The sequence below is a fragment of the Amblyomma americanum genome, chromosome 7, assembly GCF_052857255.1.
Source record: "Amblyomma americanum isolate KBUSLIRL-KWMA chromosome 7, ASM5285725v1, whole genome shotgun sequence".
Taxonomy (NCBI): domain Eukaryota; kingdom Metazoa; phylum Arthropoda; class Arachnida; order Ixodida; family Ixodidae; genus Amblyomma; species Amblyomma americanum.
Window position 1 is genome coordinate 142,555,705 of NC_135503.1, and position 20,618 is coordinate 142,576,322.

General features: G+C 49.3%; 1 protein-coding gene and 2 non-coding genes across 3 annotated transcripts; 1 reads left to right on the forward strand and 2 right to left on the reverse strand.

The window, feature by feature from the left end:
- Window positions 1-1,001: 1,001 nt before the first annotated feature.
- LOC144097496 (zinc finger protein ZFPM1-like) lies at window positions 1,002-3,423 on the reverse strand. The gene is made up of 2 exons (XM_077630209.1): window positions 3,196-3,423; window positions 1,002-1,723 (listed from the first exon to the last, which is right to left on the reverse strand). Exons 1-2 carry the CDS (start codon window positions 3,310-3,312, stop codon window positions 1,289-1,291), a joined length of 552 nt encoding a protein of 183 aa, XP_077486335.1. The 5' UTR covers window positions 3,313-3,423; the 3' UTR covers window positions 1,002-1,288.
- A 6,201-nt stretch (window positions 3,424-9,624) lies between these two features.
- On the forward strand, window positions 9,625-9,697 carry TRNAM-CAU (transfer RNA methionine (anticodon CAU)). Its single transcript has one exon. It is a non-coding gene; the product is annotated as a tRNA-Met (tRNA).
- A 3,806-nt stretch (window positions 9,698-13,503) lies between these two features.
- TRNAM-CAU (transfer RNA methionine (anticodon CAU)) lies at window positions 13,504-13,576 on the reverse strand. Its single transcript has one exon. It is a non-coding gene; the product is annotated as a tRNA-Met (tRNA).
- Between the last annotated feature and the right edge of the window lie 7,042 nt (window positions 13,577-20,618).

Sequence of the window (20,618 nt, forward strand, 5' to 3'; positions counted from 1 at the left end):
CCCCAATACCGGGCCTTGTTGGTATTCATTGCTGACATCGGCCAGCACATGTAAATATAACTCTCTTATGCCGAAAGGCATATTTGCGCAATAAAAAAAGAACGCTCAAAAGGTCCCAGGCATGAATCACTAGGGCGTGCTGATCATCCACTTTGGTCCGATGCTAGCTAGGTAGAACAGGTAGGAGGGGAAGGTAGTTTGATAGCCTGCTGGGCACTGAAAGAGACGGTGCTCAAGGTTGCCATAGCGTGAGGGACATTTCGGGTTCGAAGGGTCAGATCGCATGTGGTAAAGGTGCAGGTGAACTGGGATGAAAAGGGCATTGTTAAATAGGTTGGAGAGAATATGAGTCTGGGTGATGCTGTGTCGGTGGAGGGGTCTGGATAAAGCGAACTCCTGCCATCCGCACATTCCGAAACCTCTGGAGTGCCACAAATGCATAAAGTATGATCACGAGAGGGATGTTAAAGGCATGAGATCGCGTGTGCAGAGCTTCTTAGGGCCGGAACATGTGAGTCGAGGGCGGGATGCCGTGGGCGGTGCTCAAGAAATCCACGGCAGTGTTTGCATTCCTGCGATTCTTCATCTAAGGTCAGAAAGAGAGAGTCCCTTCGTTCATGACATCTGTGAGTGTGCTGCCAAAAATGGCTAAGACGTATTGCTCAGCCAATCTTCTGTGTCGCGTTGTTTGATACATGTCCAGCATTCTTGGACAATAATTTCCAATATTGGAATATATTAAAGGGCACTGTTATGGAAGTATTGAAGGTAATGGTCCATTCTGCCGATGTGTAACAAAATCTTTATAAAGCTTTTCCATCGTAGCATCGAGCTGCTAAGACAGTCATAAAAGACCGTATAGCAAACATGTTAGTACCAAAAAACTGAAACCGTGTCGACTGGAGGCCTGCAAACATATTGAGTCAAAGCGAAATCTTACAATACATCAAATTTAGCGTTCATGAGCGCTTTCCCGTTCAAAAAAAGAAACACTCCTCGTTCTGTACAATGCCTACAATAAGAGGTGTCACTTATTTCCTGTGACTAACATTTTGAACCTAGAGTAAAGCACAATTTCATTTCACTCTATAGTTTTCAACACAGCCACAAAGGCATTTTCTCGGCTGGTACTTGGACGCAAGATACAAGCGTGTGAAGACCACCGTCAAATGAGTGCTTCTCGTGACCAAACCGCTTAACTGCTCGTTAGAGCGTGGTGTTCCACTTCCCAGCAGGGAGTGGCATTGGCAGCCGGTGCCGGCGTCAATATTCTCCACACCGCAGGCACTCAACGCGGCGTCATTGGCTGATGTTGTGCGTGCCGCACCCGATTATGTGCGTTCAGACCACTTCGTCGCACAAATGCCATCCCGCATTGTTCGCACATGAAATTACCGGCGGTGCGATGGAAAAGCTGGTGCATCGCGGCACCGCCGCCACTGGCTAATTCCGCGCCGCACTTCGTGCAGAGGCGCTCGCCGAGGTGAGTGCCGAGGTGCGCGGCCATGGTCCTCTGTGACTTGCACCGTTGCTTGCAGATTGGACACGACATCTTCTTGCCCCGCTCGATGGTGCCTGGGGACTGATGTTTGTAGACATGGTGGGCTACCAGCCTGCTGGGGTCCCGGAACTGCAGCTGGCATTCACGGCAGCGGTGGACGGTAGCCTCGCCCATTGGCCGGATCATCCGCAGTCGCCTTCGCTGCTCCGAGACGTGACGGCGCTGGGAATAGAGAAAGGCTCCAGGTTTAAAAACACGTTTTGTAGTATCCACCCAAAATAACGGGCCCGGTTCACCAAACAACAACAAAATTCCAAGGAACGCCGATTTGCACAAGCAGATCCGTCACAAGTTTCCTAAGAACTTTAGGTCTTGTATGAACCGAGGGGACCAGCAGTGTGTCAGGCAAGTTGCGCTGTTTCTAGCATCCAAACCGTTCCAAAGGTTCCTTTTGGTAGCCTCCTGGTCAAATGTTCACCTCTGATGTTGAAGCATAATGAGACATTGGATAACACTTTGTCTTTTTTTACTTGACCCAAGAACGGGCAGTATTAGCCTTAACAATTTTGTTGTCGCAAGACATGATTCATGAGCGGGCTTCCAGTGCCTGTGATGTTGAGGCAAGCTTTGCATTGCAAATCTTATGGTGCCAAATTTTCTGTTTCTTACAGGCGCCACAAGAGCACATCTAAAAAACAGCCCGGCATGGCATTGGTTTCAATCCGCGTCGCACTCTTCTCACGGGCCGTCCGCTGCACCATAACAGCAGTGGTTCAACTGGTTTGTAGCAAGCCACCTGACTGAACTTATGGACCCATCTAAATTGGTCGCGCGCGTGTAATTAGTTTACGCCCAGGCTCTATGACTAAAAGGAGCAAAGAAAAAGCAACTATCGACCCCTGCCCTGGTTCACCTGCCCACCAGCTACACCATGGTAAGTAAGCCACCCGGTGGGCAGTGGCACAGTGGCTCAAGGCAGGTATCATGGAAAGTGTTACCATCGGTGCGACTTCTGTTGCTTGTGATGGGTTCCAACCCAAGTTGCTCTTCTCGAGCAGCCTTTCACAATTATATGGGCTGCTGCCTAACATGGTGGGCAGGTTGTCCGCCACCCGGTGGGCAGATTAGCAGAATGTCACAAAACCGGCTTTAGACAAACAAACAGAGATACAAAAATACAACGGCTAAATGCGGAGAATGGCCACTAAAAGTGCTAGCGCACTAAAACACATGCTTTGCGCTTTACTTTTCACTGTGGTCAGCGTACCAGCAGAGGTTATTACGACCTTGCAAATTTCACGGGCTATGAGCAGTGTGAGACATCGAACAAGCATCGGTTCAGATGCAGCCCAACTGGTCAGGAGAGTGGTTCAGCTGAACATGACACTATTTCGTTCTTAAAAATTTGTCTCGGCTCTACACGTGGAACGGCGACTCACTAACGGGCTCGGCAGTACGCGCCGCAGAGAGAAACCTTTGTGCAGTGGTTCCAGACAGCAAACTATGTGTTAAAAAGCGATCTCATCGTAGAGCGAGCCACCTTCATCAGGGTTCAAGATCCAGTCGTAGCCTTCTCTTCCCTCATCGATTATGCGGCGCTTCCTGTCCTGTCCTAAGGCTACAAACGGCGGCCAGCATTGGCCACCATCAATATGAAAACGACCTGCGAGAGCGGAAAGAGGCTGGGGGTTTACCGTTGCGGGAGACGCATCCGAGTCCATGCTGTCACTCGACGTGCACTGCTGCGCTGCCAGCTCAGCCAGTGACGGTACGCTGACCGTGAGGAGTGACACGACGTCCTCCCGGTCCATGATTCCCAGCGCTGGCCTCGTTATAGTGAGCAGAGGTGGCACTCAAGAGCTGTGCCCGTGGAGCCGTGACGGCTGTGGCTTCCAACGGTCAGGGTGTGTGCCCGTGAACGAACTATGCGGCATGAGACAGAACTATGACCGAGGAAGAAGAAGCACAATCGAAGAAGAGAGAAGAAATTTCAAGAAGCAGAATAAAGAGGTCCGTTTTACGCATTGTTAAGCACCGTCGTTCGTATGTGCTAATAATTTTAATAAAAATGTTCCTCGGAGGTCTCTGCGATTGTCTCAGGTGCCTGGGATCTCTGAAAGATCGGCACGTCTCTGTGAAGGGGGTGAGAAAGCTGAAGTGCGAGCGATGGCTTCGTAGTGGTGGTAAAAACAGCCAACCAGCCAAAAACATTTATCGCCACAAATGTGTTTGGGGCGCAAAGGCCCTTTGTCCCCCAAACGACGCCACTACACGCAAACGTTCATGTTCCTACGGTCCATGAGGCCGGCAGCCCGGTCCGTGGCGGTCTTCTATCGGACCGAGTACTTAGAGCATAGCGAAGTCTCCCAGTCCTTCCAGCGGGTGAGGTGCTCCAGACACCGCGGGAGAGTATCCGCCGGGCATTGGAATAGAACGTGGGAGAGTGTGGCGGTGGGGTGGTTGCAGAAGGTGCAAGAGGGGTTGGTGAGCGTTTGGTGATAGCGGGACCTAGTGTAAAGGGATGGGAGGGTTTGTGTCAGGAGGCGGCGCTATATGGTTTAGAGGTAATTATAATGAGTGACAAGCAGGGCAATGTCATTAGCAATATAAATAATATAGTTAACGTAGCAGAACAGTTCTGCACAAATCTGTACAGTAGCCAATGTAATCAGAGCGTTAATGAGAAAGACAGTAGTCCACAGCATTGCGTCATCCCGCCAGTGACGAAAGAGGAAGAAAGCATTAGGAGCAATGGAAAGGAGAAAAGCAGCTGGGGAGGATCAGGTAACAGCAGATCTGTTAAAGGATGGAGGGGACATCGTGCTAGAAAAACTAGCCACCCTGTATACGCAATGCCTTATGATCTCTACCGTACCAGAAACTTGGAAGAATGCAAACATTATCTTAATTCATAAGAAGGGAGACGCCAGGCACTTGAAAAATTACAGACTGATCAGCTTACTATCCGTTGCCTACAAAGTATTTACTAAGGTGATCGCTAATTGAGCCAGGGCAACCTTAGACTTCAATAAACCAAATGATCAAGGAGGCTTTCGTAAAGCGTATTCCACAATAGATAATATTCACACCATCAATCAGGTGATAGAGAAATGGGCAGAATATAACCAACCCCTATATATAGCTTTCATTGATGACGAGAAAGCGTTCGACTTAGTGGAAACCTCGGCAGTCATACAGGAATTGCGTAATCAGGGTGTAGAAGAGCCTTATGTCAAAATACTAGAAGATATATATAGCAAACGAACAGCTACCATAGTCCTCCATAAAGTCAGCAATCAAATTCCAATAAGGAAGGGCGTCAGACAAGGAGTCACAATGTCGCTAATGCTATTCACCGTCTGTTTACACGAGGTATTCCGAAGCATGATTTGGGAACAGTTGGGAATAAGAGTAAACGAAGAATACCAAAATAATCTGCGATTCGCTGATGACATTGCCTTGCTGAATCACTCAGGAGGTGAACTACAAATCATGATCAATGAGTTAGACGGTCAGAGCAGAACGCTGGGTCTAAAATTAACATGCAGAAAACCAAATTAATGTTCAACAGTCTAGCAAGGAAACAGCAGTTCACAATTGGCAGCGACAGCCTGGAACTTGTAAAGGAATACGTCTACTCAGGGCAGGTAGTGACAGCTGATCCGGATCACCAGAAGGAAACAAGTAGAAGGATAAGAATGGGGTGGAGCGCATATGGCAGGTTCTCTCAGATCATGAGTGGCAGTTTACCAATTTCCCTCAAGAGAAAAGTGTACAACAGCTCTATCTTACCGGTACTCACCTACGGGGCACCAACGTGGAGGCTAACGAAAAGAGTTCAGCTTAAGTTAAGAACAACGCAGCGAACCATGGAACGAAAAATGATAAGTGTAACTTAAGAGGCCAGAAGCGGGCACAGTGGGTGAGAGAAAAAACGCAGGTTAATGACGTCCTAGTCGAAATCAAGATGAAGAAATGGGCTTGGGCAGGGCATGTAATGCGAAGGCAAGATGACCGCTGGTCCTTAAGGGTAACGAAGTGGATTCCAAGAGAAAGTAAGCGTAGCAGGGGGCGGCAGAAGATTAGGTGGGCGGATGAGATTAAGAAGTTTGCAGGCAAAAGGTGGATGCAGCTGGCAAAGTACACGGTCATTTGAAGAGACTTGGGAGAGGCCTTTGTCCAGCAGTGTTCGTAGTGAGGCTGATCATGATGATGATGATGATGATGAGTAATGCGGTGGCGGGTAGAGCTGTCTTTCGGCTCGGTGAGCCTGAGCCGTAATGGAAAAATAGAGAACATGGACGAAAGGCACCTGCCGACCTTTAACCGCAGAGATATCTTCTTATTTTTCATGCTCCGCAATTAAGGAAGTACCCGCTTCAGTTAATTACCTGTGATCATGAACTTTACTGCCTCTTCGCGCCGTCCAGTTATGTTAGTGCGTACTTATTTTCGCACTGAGAAATAACTCGAGGCCTCTGGATCTGCTGATCGCATTGGTCAGCAACACAAGTTGGCTATTTAAATACTTACCAAGTGGTTTTTACATTTTCTTAAATTTAATCGCAGGCTATGTTTCGTATCGCTGAAAAAGAACTGTGAGAAAATAAAACAGAACCCTCATGCCTGGTGTGATTCCTGCACTTTCATGGTAGTGAATAAGGGCCACCTGCATTTCGCGAAATACACTCTCGAGATGTGTTGCTTATTTCTCCGGATTGTGTGTTGTGGCCTTTAAAACGCATTCCAAGAAACAGAGGAAGAACAATTTAGTTGCGTACCCTAGTGCCTAAAACAGTTGGTGGTCCGCGGTACAGATTGCGGATGCAACGCTCTGTTATATTTTCTGCTCTGCAGCCGAGACGAAGTGCATTGAAGCAGAAGTGAGCGACTGTGGCGGGTACTTTGGGGCGAAGACAAAGAAGATGGAGAATAAAGAAAGACGTTTGAAGGTAATGGGAGGCACAACAAGTGGTCCCACGAAGCCCTTGACGAGTGCCGAATGGGCGGTTGGCGGTTGCTGACACATGCTCAGACCATGTGGTGGTGTGCATGACATGTGCATGTTGAAAGCGTGTCGGTGGGTGACGGACATGTCAGTTTTTACCCGAGGGGATGGTGCCTGTCTGGACTGCCAATATTGGACATCTTCCTCTCTCAAGAGCATGCAGTGAAGAGGGACAGGGGTGTAGCCAGGGGGGGGGGGGGTGGCTTACAGGGCTTCAGCACCCCCCCCCCCCCAATTTTTCCGACCTGTTACGCAACGCTGACCAAAACAAACACCGGCACCGGCAGTCATTCTGGATTTTGCCACCTGCAGTGTCTTCTTTAGACTAGAATAGACATTTAGGCGCGAACGTTGCTAACTCGATCGGGTTGGATTTCGTGGCAACTTCCATGCACCTGCACCTGGCATCATGTAACGTAAGGGGCCCCATCCGAGCGCAAACTTTCAAGGGCCTATCGATGGCTGTCTGTTGCGACTAAAATTTCGGTGCAATTACTCACAATATATTACCGGTGACAGCTGCTGCTGTGCAGTACACTGGAACGAAGGACAGCGTCACTGAGATTTTTCCCTGGCTGTTGCATATGTACAAAAACGTAAAGGTTATTGAACGACTAACATTCATTAAAATATTTGTCCTCTACTTGCTAATTTCATGGCCTGTATGCTTTCCATCGGCATGTACTGCTTTGATGGTTCCGGACCGATATAGTTCTAGACATCATGTGATATTTGCATTACTTAATAAATACGCAAAAACATGGAAGCATTGGTATCAGTTATGTCTGCCACGAGTGAACGATGAGGGGATAGTTGGTATGATGATTATAAGAAATACAACGGACCAGGGGACAAGGCACAGAAGAGAAGCAAACAGGACGAGCTCGTCCTGTTTCTTTCTCTGCTGTGTCTTGTCCCCTGCTTAGGTTTATATTTTGTAATCATGTCTGCCACAATTTTCAAGACATACGAATACATTGTTTTATTTTAAAAAATACATATTTCTCTTGTCTAGACAGTGCGTAGCGTTATCTAATACACAATGGCATGTCGATGGAAATGCAGTTATTATTGTTGCGTTTGATCCTTTCACAAATTCTATGACGAGGCCGCGTTGCAACATGAGTCCCCTCCGAACAAAACTTCTGGCTACGCCACTGAAGAGGGGATGTCATCATAGTGCCCGCGTAGGAAAAATACACACTCAGAGCCTGCCCTCACACTGGGCCGAGCACCGTGTATCGCCGTGAGGGGTTCTTGCTGTAGCAGTAGCACAAAACGGGTGGCGCGAAAACTGTTCTCATCGTACCAGCCTAAGGCCGGGGTGGAAGAACCTGGCTTTGGGGGCGAGGGGAGGAATCTTGATCGTCACTCGTGCCAGGTTCACTTTGTCTGGGATGGTCGGAGACCTCGACTTATATTTCCTTTCGCGTGAAAGTACGCTTGGAGGTCGAGAGCCCCACGTCTAGTTAGTAGCGGGCGCTCGCCCTCTACGGAGCCCAGGAAAGGAGCTCGACTATGTCAGGATAACTTGGAAAAGCACAGACTGTCGTCATTTCCGCCGCAAGTCACATAACCTGTGCCCTATCGCAAATTCTCCATTCCGCATAGCCACCCCTACGCGCTACACTATGAACCGAAAGAAGTAGAACGGAAGTAAGCTGTCCTCTAGCGCACACCCTTTCATAAAAGGCAGTGCGCTAGGGGAAAGCTTATTTCCTTTTTCTGCAATAAAGGCGTATTCCTGTCTTAAGTGCACGTTCCAGGGGAGATCAGGGGACCCTCCTCTGGCCCGTTCCTCCGGCGGAGGGCCGCTGTAGTAGCAGATTCGTATTGATTTCTTTCCTCCTCCGCGTGGCAAAATCCCAATCGCCTTCGGGCCTCATCTCTTATATAACAATTGGGATTAAACCCATGATACAATAGCGGTGCGGGCGGGGATCCTTTCCTAGTGCGCTTGCACTTATAGTGGTCATTTCCTTCATTTGGCCTATTTGTGTGTGTTTCCTTGTTTGTTTGTTTATTTGTTTGTTTGGTTGTTTGTTTCTTTGTTAGAAGCCTGCTTTGCGGCAGGTTGCCCACGTGCCCACTGTGTTGCGGACAACCTGCCCAAGTATTAGTGCGAAAGCGCTCACACGCTCGCTCAACAACACCGACCAAGAATCTTGTCACCGTATGCGCGTACGATCTTGTGCCGCTGCTTAGAAACCAAACCCGAATTACTACCTAAGCTTACCCGACTTACTCGGGCAACTTCGGGCAGTCACTCGGGTAAGCTCGGAGTAGCGTCGCTCCAGCTGCGCGATAGGTTGCTCGGGTAGAGAAAAATGGTTCGCGCAACCCCTAGCTGTGGCTGTGATAAAAACAGCCACCTGGAAGTGCAGTGGCACATTTCTGAACCACTGCGCCACTGCGCGCGCTGGTAGTGGTGTGAGGACTTGCAGCCACCTATGAATACATAGACAATGATGAATTCTGCATATATGGGTATTGACCGACTAAATATATCACGCCATACCCTTAAGGTGGAGCGGAAATTCTCCTTCCAAATGAAGAACGAACACCTGCTTCAGCACGCCTACTCAGTTTAACTCTGTTGCGCCCTCACCAATTTTGAAGCGAAAGCTTCACTACGCTGGGTACAGCCGATTTCTCCGTGCGTTACCAGTTGACTATCAAATGAGCCAGAGGTCAAGTGTGGCTATAGGCCTTAACGCATGTGGTCCACCATATTGTCGCACCACTTGAGCTTTGACATAATGATTAGTCGGCAGAGGGCGGTAAAATAGGCCGCAGCGTTCATTGCGTGACCAATCTCTCGCGATGAACCATTAGTTTAGCTGCCACCTGCCAGAGCGGCAGGGTGGGCGCGCTGCCTCTCCGTTGTGCGGAACGCACTCAACGTTACAGACGCCAGGCTGGGTCTACTTGCCCGATAGACCACAGCTTTCGTTCTCTAACGAAGTTCAGGAGTAGTTAAACCGCAGCTAATTTTTAATTTTTCTTTGCTCTTGCACCTTCCATGGTTGATAACGCTGAAAAGCAGGACGTGTATTGGGCGTTGCTCATAATGTTTCCATCCTAGGCTTGGACCATTTGCAAGTGCACTCCATCCGCCTCTGTAGCGCAGTAGGCAGCGCGTCAGTCTCATAATCTAAAGGTCGTGAGTTCGATCCTCACCCGGGGCAAGGCTTTTTTTCTTTTCTTCCAATTCCGCAAATGTGCCCTGTGGCATAAGACAATTTATAAACATGTGCAGACTTGTGTCGGCTACAGATGTCAACAAGGCCCGGTGTTGTGGCCCATGTGTTCAGATTCTTGTGTCTGGTGGCCGGCTAGGGTGGCACTCTTTGCTGCCAAGGTGTCTATAGACTGCGTGCCGTCCCAAGTCCGGGGGCTGGAGCGGAGCAGAAGACGCAGGTGGGAAAAGGTGTCTGTGATGTCTAAGAGGCCCTGACCACAGAACTAGGGCAAGACAGACATAACACGGCGCTCTTCGCCAGACATGAATTATATGTCTTCAGAAAGGAAATGAGTTCACATAGGACAAAATTAGCACACTGACATGAACCTGTTCAATCACTTGCAATGTCTTTTAGCAGTTAACTGCTCACGTTCCCCCACTCCCATCCACTGCCCCATTGTGGGCTCGAGCCACACATGCATTTTTACGCTCATCGCAACCTGGCAGTGGCAGAGTGAGTCAAGGCTGGGGCATTAGGCATTCGTCACCAACCACCAGGATTGAACAATGCCTGTTCTCATGAGAGAGAACATTACGTGCTGTGTGCGTGCACCACTCTCGCACTCGTTCTGCATTCCAGTTGTGTCGCTCATCATCTATCTCGGTGGGACGCCGACCATTTCCGCGTATGGGGCACAAGCCTTCGCGAAAGGCTCTAAGTGCTCGTACCTAGACGGCCTCTTTGAATGTGGCATGGCTGCAGCTCCACCAGTTGATCACCAGCGACCTCTAGGTTTGCGATACGCCTGTCGCCCAGACCCGCAAGGACGTGGCATCATGGGTCGCAGTTCGCCCCTATAAGCGGCATGGCATTGTTACTTCGCTTCTCTTAGGGCATGGGACGATTTCGCCGTCGCCACTGCTCAGATTCCACTCATCTAGAACCGAGCTTACCCCGGCGCTGCACGAATCCGGGTTTTCCGGCTCGGAACAGTCCTGCCTGACCAGCTGTGTTGCTGGCTTCTCAGACGACGTTGTGAGTGCTTCGCATGCAGTGTTAGCGCCCATGCCGCTTTCGTCGTACTCTGGCTGGCATGCTGCTGTTTCAGTGGGCAACAAAAGATCGCAGTAGGCATCCCGGTGGGCCGAGCAGTCAATGCCGTTGCGCTCATCACTGTCATTAGCACCACTAATAATATGCTCGGCTGCCTCGCAACACTCGATCTCCACAGTCTGATTATTGGTTCATTGTTTCCCAGGCACATCCGTGGAGCTCACCTCCAGCTTGGGAATCAAGGGCTGCTTCTCTGTGTCAACAATCGTGGTTGACTGCGCAACGTACGGCTTCTCAACGCTATAGGGATCACTGCACTGTCTGCAGGAACCCGGTGCCCCCCCCCCCCCCCCTGACTGTCCTCAATGGGCACCGACTGAATGACGCTGCCGCTATCTTCTTTATTCGCCACCTCAACGAGCGTTTGATCAGAGTCCTTCGCGATGATAGGGCATGGCTGTGTCTGTGCCGGCTGCGGCAATGCACGCGCCGCTCTCCGTGAGCGTTCCTCCTCTGCAATCATTTTCCTTGTCTGCCGTAGCTTCTCTTCGCCTATCACTAGCTGACGCTTAAGGTCTCGAATAATAGCATCGCCTCTCTCCTTTCCTCTGGCTCACTCGGCCTCTGACATTTCTGCGCGCTGAGTGCCATGCTCATACTCATAGCCATGTCAACTTTGCCAACTGAATGTAGCCATTGTGCCTTATATTTTATTCTAACCTTACGGCTCAAGCACTCCCGAAGAAAGTTAGAATGTGGAAACTCACTCTGTTGTCGGGCTGTCGGTCATGGCACTTGCTGTACAGCAGCAGCAGGTTGCGCCCTTTGGCGCAGAAGTGTGGCCGGAGTCCAGCACTCGCAGCAGGCCTATCACGTCTTCCCGGCTTTCAAACTCGCCAGCCGCAGGTGCCGAAGAAGTCGCAACGCTTCGCTCCGTCGGTCTCGCTCGTCCCTTACTTATTTCACATGTGCCCTTTCGACGCTGTTTTGTGCAAACAAAACAAGATGTTTACAAGCCTATAGTTTTGGCTTCAAATAAACACCTGTTAAACTGCGGCGACCTAACGTCGTATAAATCAGCGTTTCATTCACCTATTTGCATAATTCGGCAACATTCGGCAGGGCGAAATTATGGAAAACATTGCAGCCATTTTTAGCAATGGCGGCACATTGTATACATGATGAAACGTCAATTTGACATCACTCCATAATGCATGCGTATCACCTGTTTCACGTGACATTGTTCCGGCCAATCAGATTTTAGGAAGCGCCACTCCCAGTATGCAGCTATTTTCTCGAAATTGAAAAATTGAGCGCATGTGTTTTCATACTTACAACTTGTAGGCTCTTTTGTGCTTCACAATCACAGATGTTTACCAGCCGGACGCCAAAAGTAGCTCTGCTAAATATATATTTACAGCGCATTGTCAATTTGACGTCAGCGCGAAAGGTACGTCTGCAACGGACGATGATTGACACACACCTTGACCTGCCTTGTCGCTTATTGACACTTATGAGAGGAAATCAGAGACGGAACATGGCGTTGACAGGCGAATGTGTATATCGAGAATCGGGCCCCATGTGTTTCAGGGAAGCTGATCACTAATTTTTAAAAATATAGTTTTTGAGGTAAACGGAAGTTTTTGCGAAACAGTAATACCATGGTTGCCAAATGTCAAAAAGAGGCGAAGCACGTTACCTTTTAAAGTGATTGACTAAATTCTAATAGATAACTTTTTAACTATTACCGATAGGTCCCTGATGGCAACTGGAGATTTTTAGCCGGCAGTTAGCAATAGCCATGCCAGTTTTTAGAATATCGAAAACGCGATTGCCCTCGCCGCTATAGCCCAAGTAATTTTGGCTACATCGTGCCAAAATACATGCGCTTTCGAAAGCATGCAGGCAACGCAACCCCTCCAGTGCACATAACTAGTCGAAACCACCAAGTTTTGTCGGGCAACAGCGAAGAAGATAATCGCATTTTTGAAATCCTAAAAACTGATATGATTAACAGCCTGCTAAAAATCTCTCATTGAAGACAGGTGCCTATCGGTAATACCTTGTATAAGGGCAAGGGCTAGTTGGTAATCCATGATTAAAAATACATAGAGCTCAACTTAAGAGAAAAACACAAAGACGAGAGCAGACACACGAGCACTCGTGTGTCTGCTCTCGTCTTTGTGTTTGTCTCTTTTAAGTTGCGCTCTATATATTTTTTTAAATCATGGTAACACCTAGAAAGGTGACTATTAAAATTTAATCTCTTTTAATAAAGAGAACATGAATTTTCTGCTTTTTGACGTATGCCAACACTGGTATTACTATGCAGCAAACAGCTTCTCTGCACATCAGAAACGAAATTTTTAAAAATTCCCTGTACTTTTTTTGATGCACCTGGTATATATACCTAGGCTTTGGAGGATACAGGTGGGTGCTGCTCTGACGCCTGCGGTCAGGGCCTCTTGGGCATCACAGACACCTTTTCCGACCTGCGTCTTCTGCTCTGCTCCGACCACAGAGGTGGCGGTAGACGACTTCTTGCTAACTTGTCCCGTACTTGGGGCGGCACGCAAGCTTCACCTTGGCAGCAAGGATTGTCACCCTAGCCGGCCACCAGACACAAGAATCTGCACACATGGGCCACAACACCGGAACTTGTTTACATGTATAGCCGACACAGCTCTGCACATGTTTGTAAACTGCCTTATGCCACAGGGCACATTTGCGGAATTAGAAAAAAAGAAAAGCCGCCTTGCCCCGGGTGAGGATCGAACCCACGACCTTCAGATTATGAGACTGACGCGCTGCCTACTGCGCTACCGAGGCGGATAGAGTACACCCGCAAATGGTCCAAGCCTAGGATGGAAAAATTGTGAGGAACGCCCAATACACGTCCTGCTTTTCAGCATTATCAACCATGGATGAGGTGCAGGAGCAAAGAAAAATTAAAAATTAGCTGCGGTTTAAATACTGCTGAACCACGTTAGAGAACGAAAGCTGTGGTCTATCGGGCAAGTAGGCGCAGCTTGGCGTCTGTAACGTTGAGTGCGTTCCGCACAACGGATAGGCAGCGCGCCCACCCTGCCGCTCTGGCAGGTGGCAGTTAAACTTATGGTTCATCGCGAGAGATTGGTCACGCAATGAACGCTGCGGCCTATTTTACTGCCCTCTGCCGACTAATCATTATGTCAAAGGTCAAGTGGTGCGACAACATGGTGGAGCACATGCGGTAAGGCCTATAGCCACACTTGACCTCTGGCTCATTTGATAGTCAACTGGTAACGCACGGAGAAATCGGCTGTACCCAGCGTAGTGAAGCTTTCGCTTCAAAATTGGTGAGGGCGCAACAGAGTTAAACTGAGTAGGCGTGCTGAAGCAGGTGTTCGTTCTTCATTTGGAAGGAGAATTTCCGCTCCACCTTAAGGGTATGGCGTGATATATTTAGTCCGTCAATACCCATATATGCAGAATTCATCATTTTCTATGTATTCATAGGTGGCTGCAAGTCCTCACACCACTACCAGTGCGCGCAGTGGCGCAGCGGTTCAGAAATGTGCCACTGCACTTCCAGGCGGCTGTTTTTATCACAGCCACAGCTAGGGGTTGCGCGACCCATTTTTCTCTACCCGAGCAACCTATCGCGCAGCTGGAGTGATGCTACTCCGAGCTTACCCGAGTGACTGCCCGAATTTGCCCAAGTAAGTCGGGTAAGCTGGGGTAGTAATTCGGGTTTGGTTTCTAAGCAGCGGCACAAGATCGTATGCACATACGGTGACAAGATTCTTGGTCGGCGTTGTTGAGTGAGCGTATGAGTGCTTTCGCACTAATACTTGGGCAGATTGTCCGCAACACGGTGGGCACGTGGGCAACCTGCCGCAAAGCAGGCTTCTAACAAACAAACAAACAGACAGACTATAGCGTGAGGTCCCGCTCCACTGATGCACCGCGGGTGAAAGGAGGAAAATGAGTGGGGATTGGGAGAAGAGAGATATATACAAGAGTGGATAGAGTAAAATAAGTGTATCTACCACCAGCGACCACAGACGAGGGAACGTGCCAGCCATCACGGGCCTTTATTTACTTTTTTTCCTTGGCTGTCCTTGAATTTCTCCTCTTCTGAGCTGTCTTGTTGCCTTTTCCTTGTCTTCGAACTTGTTTTCTACAGTTCAAAGTTCAAGATCCTGCTAGAAAATATGAACAAAATTTCAGTAAACAACTTAATATGAACACTGTGAAGTACTCGTGTGACTACAGTTCTTGAGATATTGTCAGTCATGTGATTAATGTTTGTGTGTGTTGGTCTTGACCCCCTAGAAGTGTGCGCCTAGAGCCTACCGGCTGTATAGTTTCCTTCGGAGGTCCAGTCCATGTTAATCATGTGAGTTTTCATTAATTTCTTTTGTCGAGAACAGTGTTCGCGCCACCCGTTTGGTGCTACTGCTACAGCGGGAACACTTCACGGCGGTGCACGGGGGACAGCTTTGTACTCGGCCAGTGTGAGGGGCAGGCTATGAGTATTTTTCCTACGCAGGCACCATGTTGACAGCCCTCTCCACTGCATGCCCTTGAGAGGGGAAGATGTCCAATATTGGCAGTCCAGACAGGCACCTTCCCTTCGGCTAAAAACTGACATGCCCGTCACCCCACCGACACGCTTTCAACACGGACAGGTCATGCACACCACCACATGGTCTGAGCATGTGCCAGCACCCGCCAACCGCCCATTCGGCACTCGTCAAGGGCTTCGTGGGACCACTTGTTGTGCCTCCCATTAAGTGGAAAAGTCTATTCTCTATATTCTTTGTCTTCGCTCCACAGTATTCACCACAGTCGCTCACTTCTGCTTCAATACGCTTCGTCTCGACTGCGGAACAGAAAGTATAGCAGAACGTTGCATCCGCAACCTGTATTCCGGGCCATACTCTGTTTTAGGTACTAGGGTACGCAACGAAATCGTTCGTCCTCCGTCTCTGAGCGCACTTTGAAGGCCGCAGCACAGAATCGAGAGAAATAAGAAAGACATTTCGAGAGTGCCTATTGCGGTATGAAGGTTCACGACTTGAAACGTGCAGGCATGCCATCGAATGTTTTGTTTTATTTTCTAGCAGTTTTTTAGCCGTTACCAAACATAGCCTGCGATTAAATTTAAGAAAATGCAAAAGCCTCATGGTAAGCATGTAAATAGCCAACTATTCTTGCTTACCTTGATGAGCAGCAGATCCAGAGGCCTCGACTTGTTTGTCAGCGCGAAAATAAGCATGCACTAACATAACCGGACGACGCGCAGAGGCAGTAAAGCTCATGATCACAGGTAATTAATTGAAGCGGATATCCCTAAATGCGGAGTATAAAAGATAAGAAAAAGATATATCTGCTGCTACAGGTCGACAGGCGTCTTTCTGCCTTGTTCTCTATTTTTTCATTACGACTCTGGCTCACCGAGTCGAAAGGCAGCTCTACCCGCCACCACACCACTCACTTGATAATTACCAACAAACCCTATGGCGCCGCCTCCAGACACGAACCCTCCCATCCCCTTATACTAGGTCCCGCTACCACCAAACGCTCACCAACCCCTCTTGCACCTTCTGCAACCACCCCACCGCCACACTCTCCCACGTTCTATTCCAATGCCCGGCGGATACTCTCCCGCGGTGTCTGGAGCACCTCACCCGCTGGAAGGACTGGGAGACTCCGCTATGCTCTAAGTACTCGGTCCGACAGAAGACCGCCACGGACCGGGCTGCCGGCCTCATGGACCGTAGGAACATGAACGTTTGCATGTAGTGGCGGCGTTTGGGGGACAAAGGGCCTGTGCGCCCCAAACACCTTTGTGGCGATAAAAGTTTTTGGCTGGGTGGCTGTTTTTACCACCACTACGAAGCCATCGCTCGAACTTCAGCTTTCCCACCCCCTTCACAGAGACGTGCCGATCGTTTCACAGAGATCCCAGACACCTGAGACAATCGCAGAGACATTCGAGGAACATTTTTATTAAAATTATTAGCACATGCGAACGACGGTGCTTAACAATGCGTAAAATGGACGTTCTTTTTCTGCTTCTTGAAATTTCTTGTCTCTTCTTCGATTGTGCTTCTTCCTCGGTCGTAGTTCTGTCTCATGCCGCATGGTTCGTTCACGTGCACACACCCTGACCGTTGGAAGCCACAGCCGTCACGGCTCCACGGGCACAGCTCTTGAGTGCCACCTCGGCTAGCTACAACAAGGCCAGGGCTGGGAATCATGGACCGGGAGGACGTCGTGTCACTCCTCACGGTCAGCGTACCGTCACTGGCTGAGCTGGCAGCGCAGCAGTGCACGTCGAGTGACAGCATGGACTCGGATGCGTCTCCCGCAACGGTAAACCCCCAGCCTCTTTCCGCTCTCGCAGGTCGTTTTCATATTGATGGTGGCCAATGCTGGCCGCCGTTTGTAGCCTTAGGACAGGACAGGAAGCGCCGCATAATCGATGAGGGAAGAGAAGGCTACGACTGGATCTTGAACCCTGATGAAGGTGGCTCGCTGTACGATGAGATCGCTTGTTAACACATAGTTTGCTGTCTGGAACCACTGCACAAAGGTTTCTCCCTCGGCGCGCACTGCCGAGCCCGTTAGTGAGTCTCCTTTCCACGTGCAAAGCAGATACAAATTCCAAAAACAGAAATAGTATCATGTTCAGCTGAACCACTCTCCTTACCAGTTCGGCTGCGTCTGAACCGATGCTTGTTCGATGGCTCAAATTGTTCGCATAGCCCGTGAAAATTTCAAGGTCGAAATAACCCCTCCCTGTGTGCTGACTACAGTGAAAAGTAAAGCGCAGAGCGTGTTTTTCTACTGCCTCGCCAACAAACGCTTCAAGTTGCTTTAGCCCCACCTCTGACTGTGTTTACGTTTTGCTGATTGTTGCTTGGTCTTTGCTCTTTTTAGCCGTGGAACCTAGCATAAACAGACTGCACACATGCGACCATGTTATATAGGTTAATAAGTTAATTGGCGGCAATTTCTACCCAGATTTCAGTCAGCTGGCTTGCTACAAAGCAATTGTGCCACTTCTGTTATGCTGAAGAGTAAACGCCGTGAGAAGAGTAGGATCGGGATGAAAACCAATAAAACGACGGGTTGTTTTTTGAGAGCAGATGTTACATAGCGCCTATGAGGAAAAAAAATATTTGGCACTCTAGGCCTGGCAGTGCCAAGCCTTCCTCGACATGAAATGCTCTGTTTCTGTTTCTGATTCTTAAGTGGTTATGTCGAAGGCTAGCGCTGCCCGTTCTTGCATAAAATAAAAAAACAACATGGTATCAGATGTCTCATTATGCTTCAACATCAAAGGTGTGCACATTTGGCCAGCAGGCTACGAAAAGGAGCCTTGGGAATGGTTTGGATACTAGAATCAGCGCAACTCGACAGATACACTGCTGGTCCCCTCGGTTCATACAAGACCTAAAGTTCTTACGAAACTTGTGACAGATCTGCTTGTGCAAATCGGCGTTCCTTGGAATTTTCTTGTTGTTTAGTGAACCGGAGCACGTTCTTTTGGTGGATACTACAGAACGTGTTTTTAAATCTGGTGCTTTTCTCCATTCCCAGCGCCGTCACGTCTCGGAGAAGCGAAGGCGACTGCGGGTGATCCGGCCTATGGGCGAGGCTACCGTCCACCGCTGCCGTGAATGTCAGCTGCAGTTCCGGGACCCCAGCCGGCTGGTAGCCCACCATGTCTACAAACATCAGTCCCCAGGCACCACCGAGCGGGGCAAGAAGATGCCGCGTCCAATCTGCAAGCAACGGTGCAAGTCACAGAGGACCATGGCCGCGCACCTCGGCACTCACCTCGGCGAGGGCCTTCTCGAAGTGCGGCGCGGAATTCGCCAGCGGCGGCGGTGCCGCATTGCACCAGCTCTTCCACCGCACCGCCGGTAATTTCATGTGCGAACAATGCGGGATGGCATTTGTGCGACGAAGTGGTCTGAACGCACATAATCGGGTGCGGCACGCACCTTAGCCAATGACGCCGCGGTGAGTGCCTGCGGTGTGGAGAATATTGACGCCGGCACCGGCTGCCAATGCCACTCCCAATTGGTAAGCGAAACACTACGCACTAACGAGCAGTTAAGCGTTTTAGAAGCCGCGAGAAGCCCTCATTTGACGGCGGTCTTCACACGCGTGTATCTTGCGAAAAGTATCAGCCGAGAAAATGCCTTTTTTGGCTGTGTTGAAAAACTAAAGAGTGAAATAAAATTGTGCTTTATTCTAGATTCGAAATGTTAGTCACGGGAATTAAGTGACAACCTCTTAGTGTAGGCATTGTACAGAACGAGGAGTGTTAGACGTCTTAATATTGTTCACCCGGCCTGTTCAAGTATTATAGCACGTCTGGAGTCTTAGGAATAGACCCAGCCTGGACTAGATGCCAGTTCGAGTTGAAGGTGTCGAGTAGAAATGCAGCTGTTCAGGTGGCTGAGGGTGGCTCCGCTGTGTCGCCTGATGTCATGTTTGACCTGTAGGTCTGAAGGGCTTTCCACGATCATAATAATAATTGCGAGCGCTAAGCGTGCAAAGAAACAGTGCACCTGACACCCGCCGTCCTTAACGGAGTGTACTTCCAGGGAAAGACGTTGAAGGAAAAAGTTCATAGCGAGTCCTTGCGAGGGTTGCACAGAAATGCAAATCATTTTCCTGGACTAGCATAGTGAACAGCACGTAAAGGATTGTTGCTATTCTGCAAAAACTAGAGCGTCACACATGCCGTGGTTAAAGGGACACTGAGGAGAAATTGAAGTTGGCTTGTATGAATAGAATACCAGCTCCTGATCCCAAAAACGCCGATCTTACTGAAAACAAAGCTTTTGCAAGGTTGAAAATAGGAAGAACCAAGATACAGGTATCGCCGCTACAGGTCAATCTCGCAAGTACAAGCGTGGTGACGCCATTGGACAAGAGACGCCACCTTGGAGGAATTTTCCGTCCAACAAGGATTTGCGAATCTCTGAGGCTGACAAAGGTAGGTTGCACGATTCAATATTGAAAGAAGTTTTGTTTTAAAACCGATAGTGCACTTTTATAACACAAGAAAGGCAGACAAAAGACAACCTGAAAGTTGGAAGCAAAGAAAACCGATGCTTGGCGGCGCCACAGGCAGCCAGGAGAGTTTCGATTTTTTATGGCGCTTCGCGTCTATGAGCTTTGCATGCCCCGTGGTTTTCATTTTGATGCGCCTCGACTTACAAGCGCCGAACAGCAGAGGAACTCCAAGTGCCGCTTCAAGTGCTAGTTAACCTTTGAAGAAGCCTGTTAAAGCTTGTCAGATGATCGCCACGGGCGATGAAAAACTATGATGGCACGATGGTCGGTGATCGTACAAGGCAGCACTTTTGTATTCGCACGCTCGTCCGGCGAAATATTCCGGTTGCGCCAGTCAACTTCAAACTACTTAACGGAAAACGTTTATTATGGACTGGAGACAAGGTACAAGAAAGTTCAGAAAAATTGCTGAGGGCCTAGCTCTGTTAGGCCAGGATATACCTAGCGAAAGCGCGGAGATTTCTGCATCAGAAGAGTGCATTCACTAGATGCGCCTTTATTGCGGTTGTAACTTGAGCCGTCGTGGCGGAGTGGTAGCGTCTCCGCCTCAAACGCCAAAGGCACTGGCTCGCCTCCGAACCTCGGCACAGGATTTTTTCTTTATTCAGTGGGCGGGGGGTTTCAGTGGCTCCCATGAATGCCGCCACCGAATACGTTGGTTAGCGGTTAAGCGCAGGCTCTGTTAAGGCGCGTTTATGCTCCGGCGTAACGCGCGCGCGCGCGCGCTGCACGGCAACGTCACATCGCTTGACCGCCGACGCGTTCGGCGGCTTCGGCGCACTCTGAC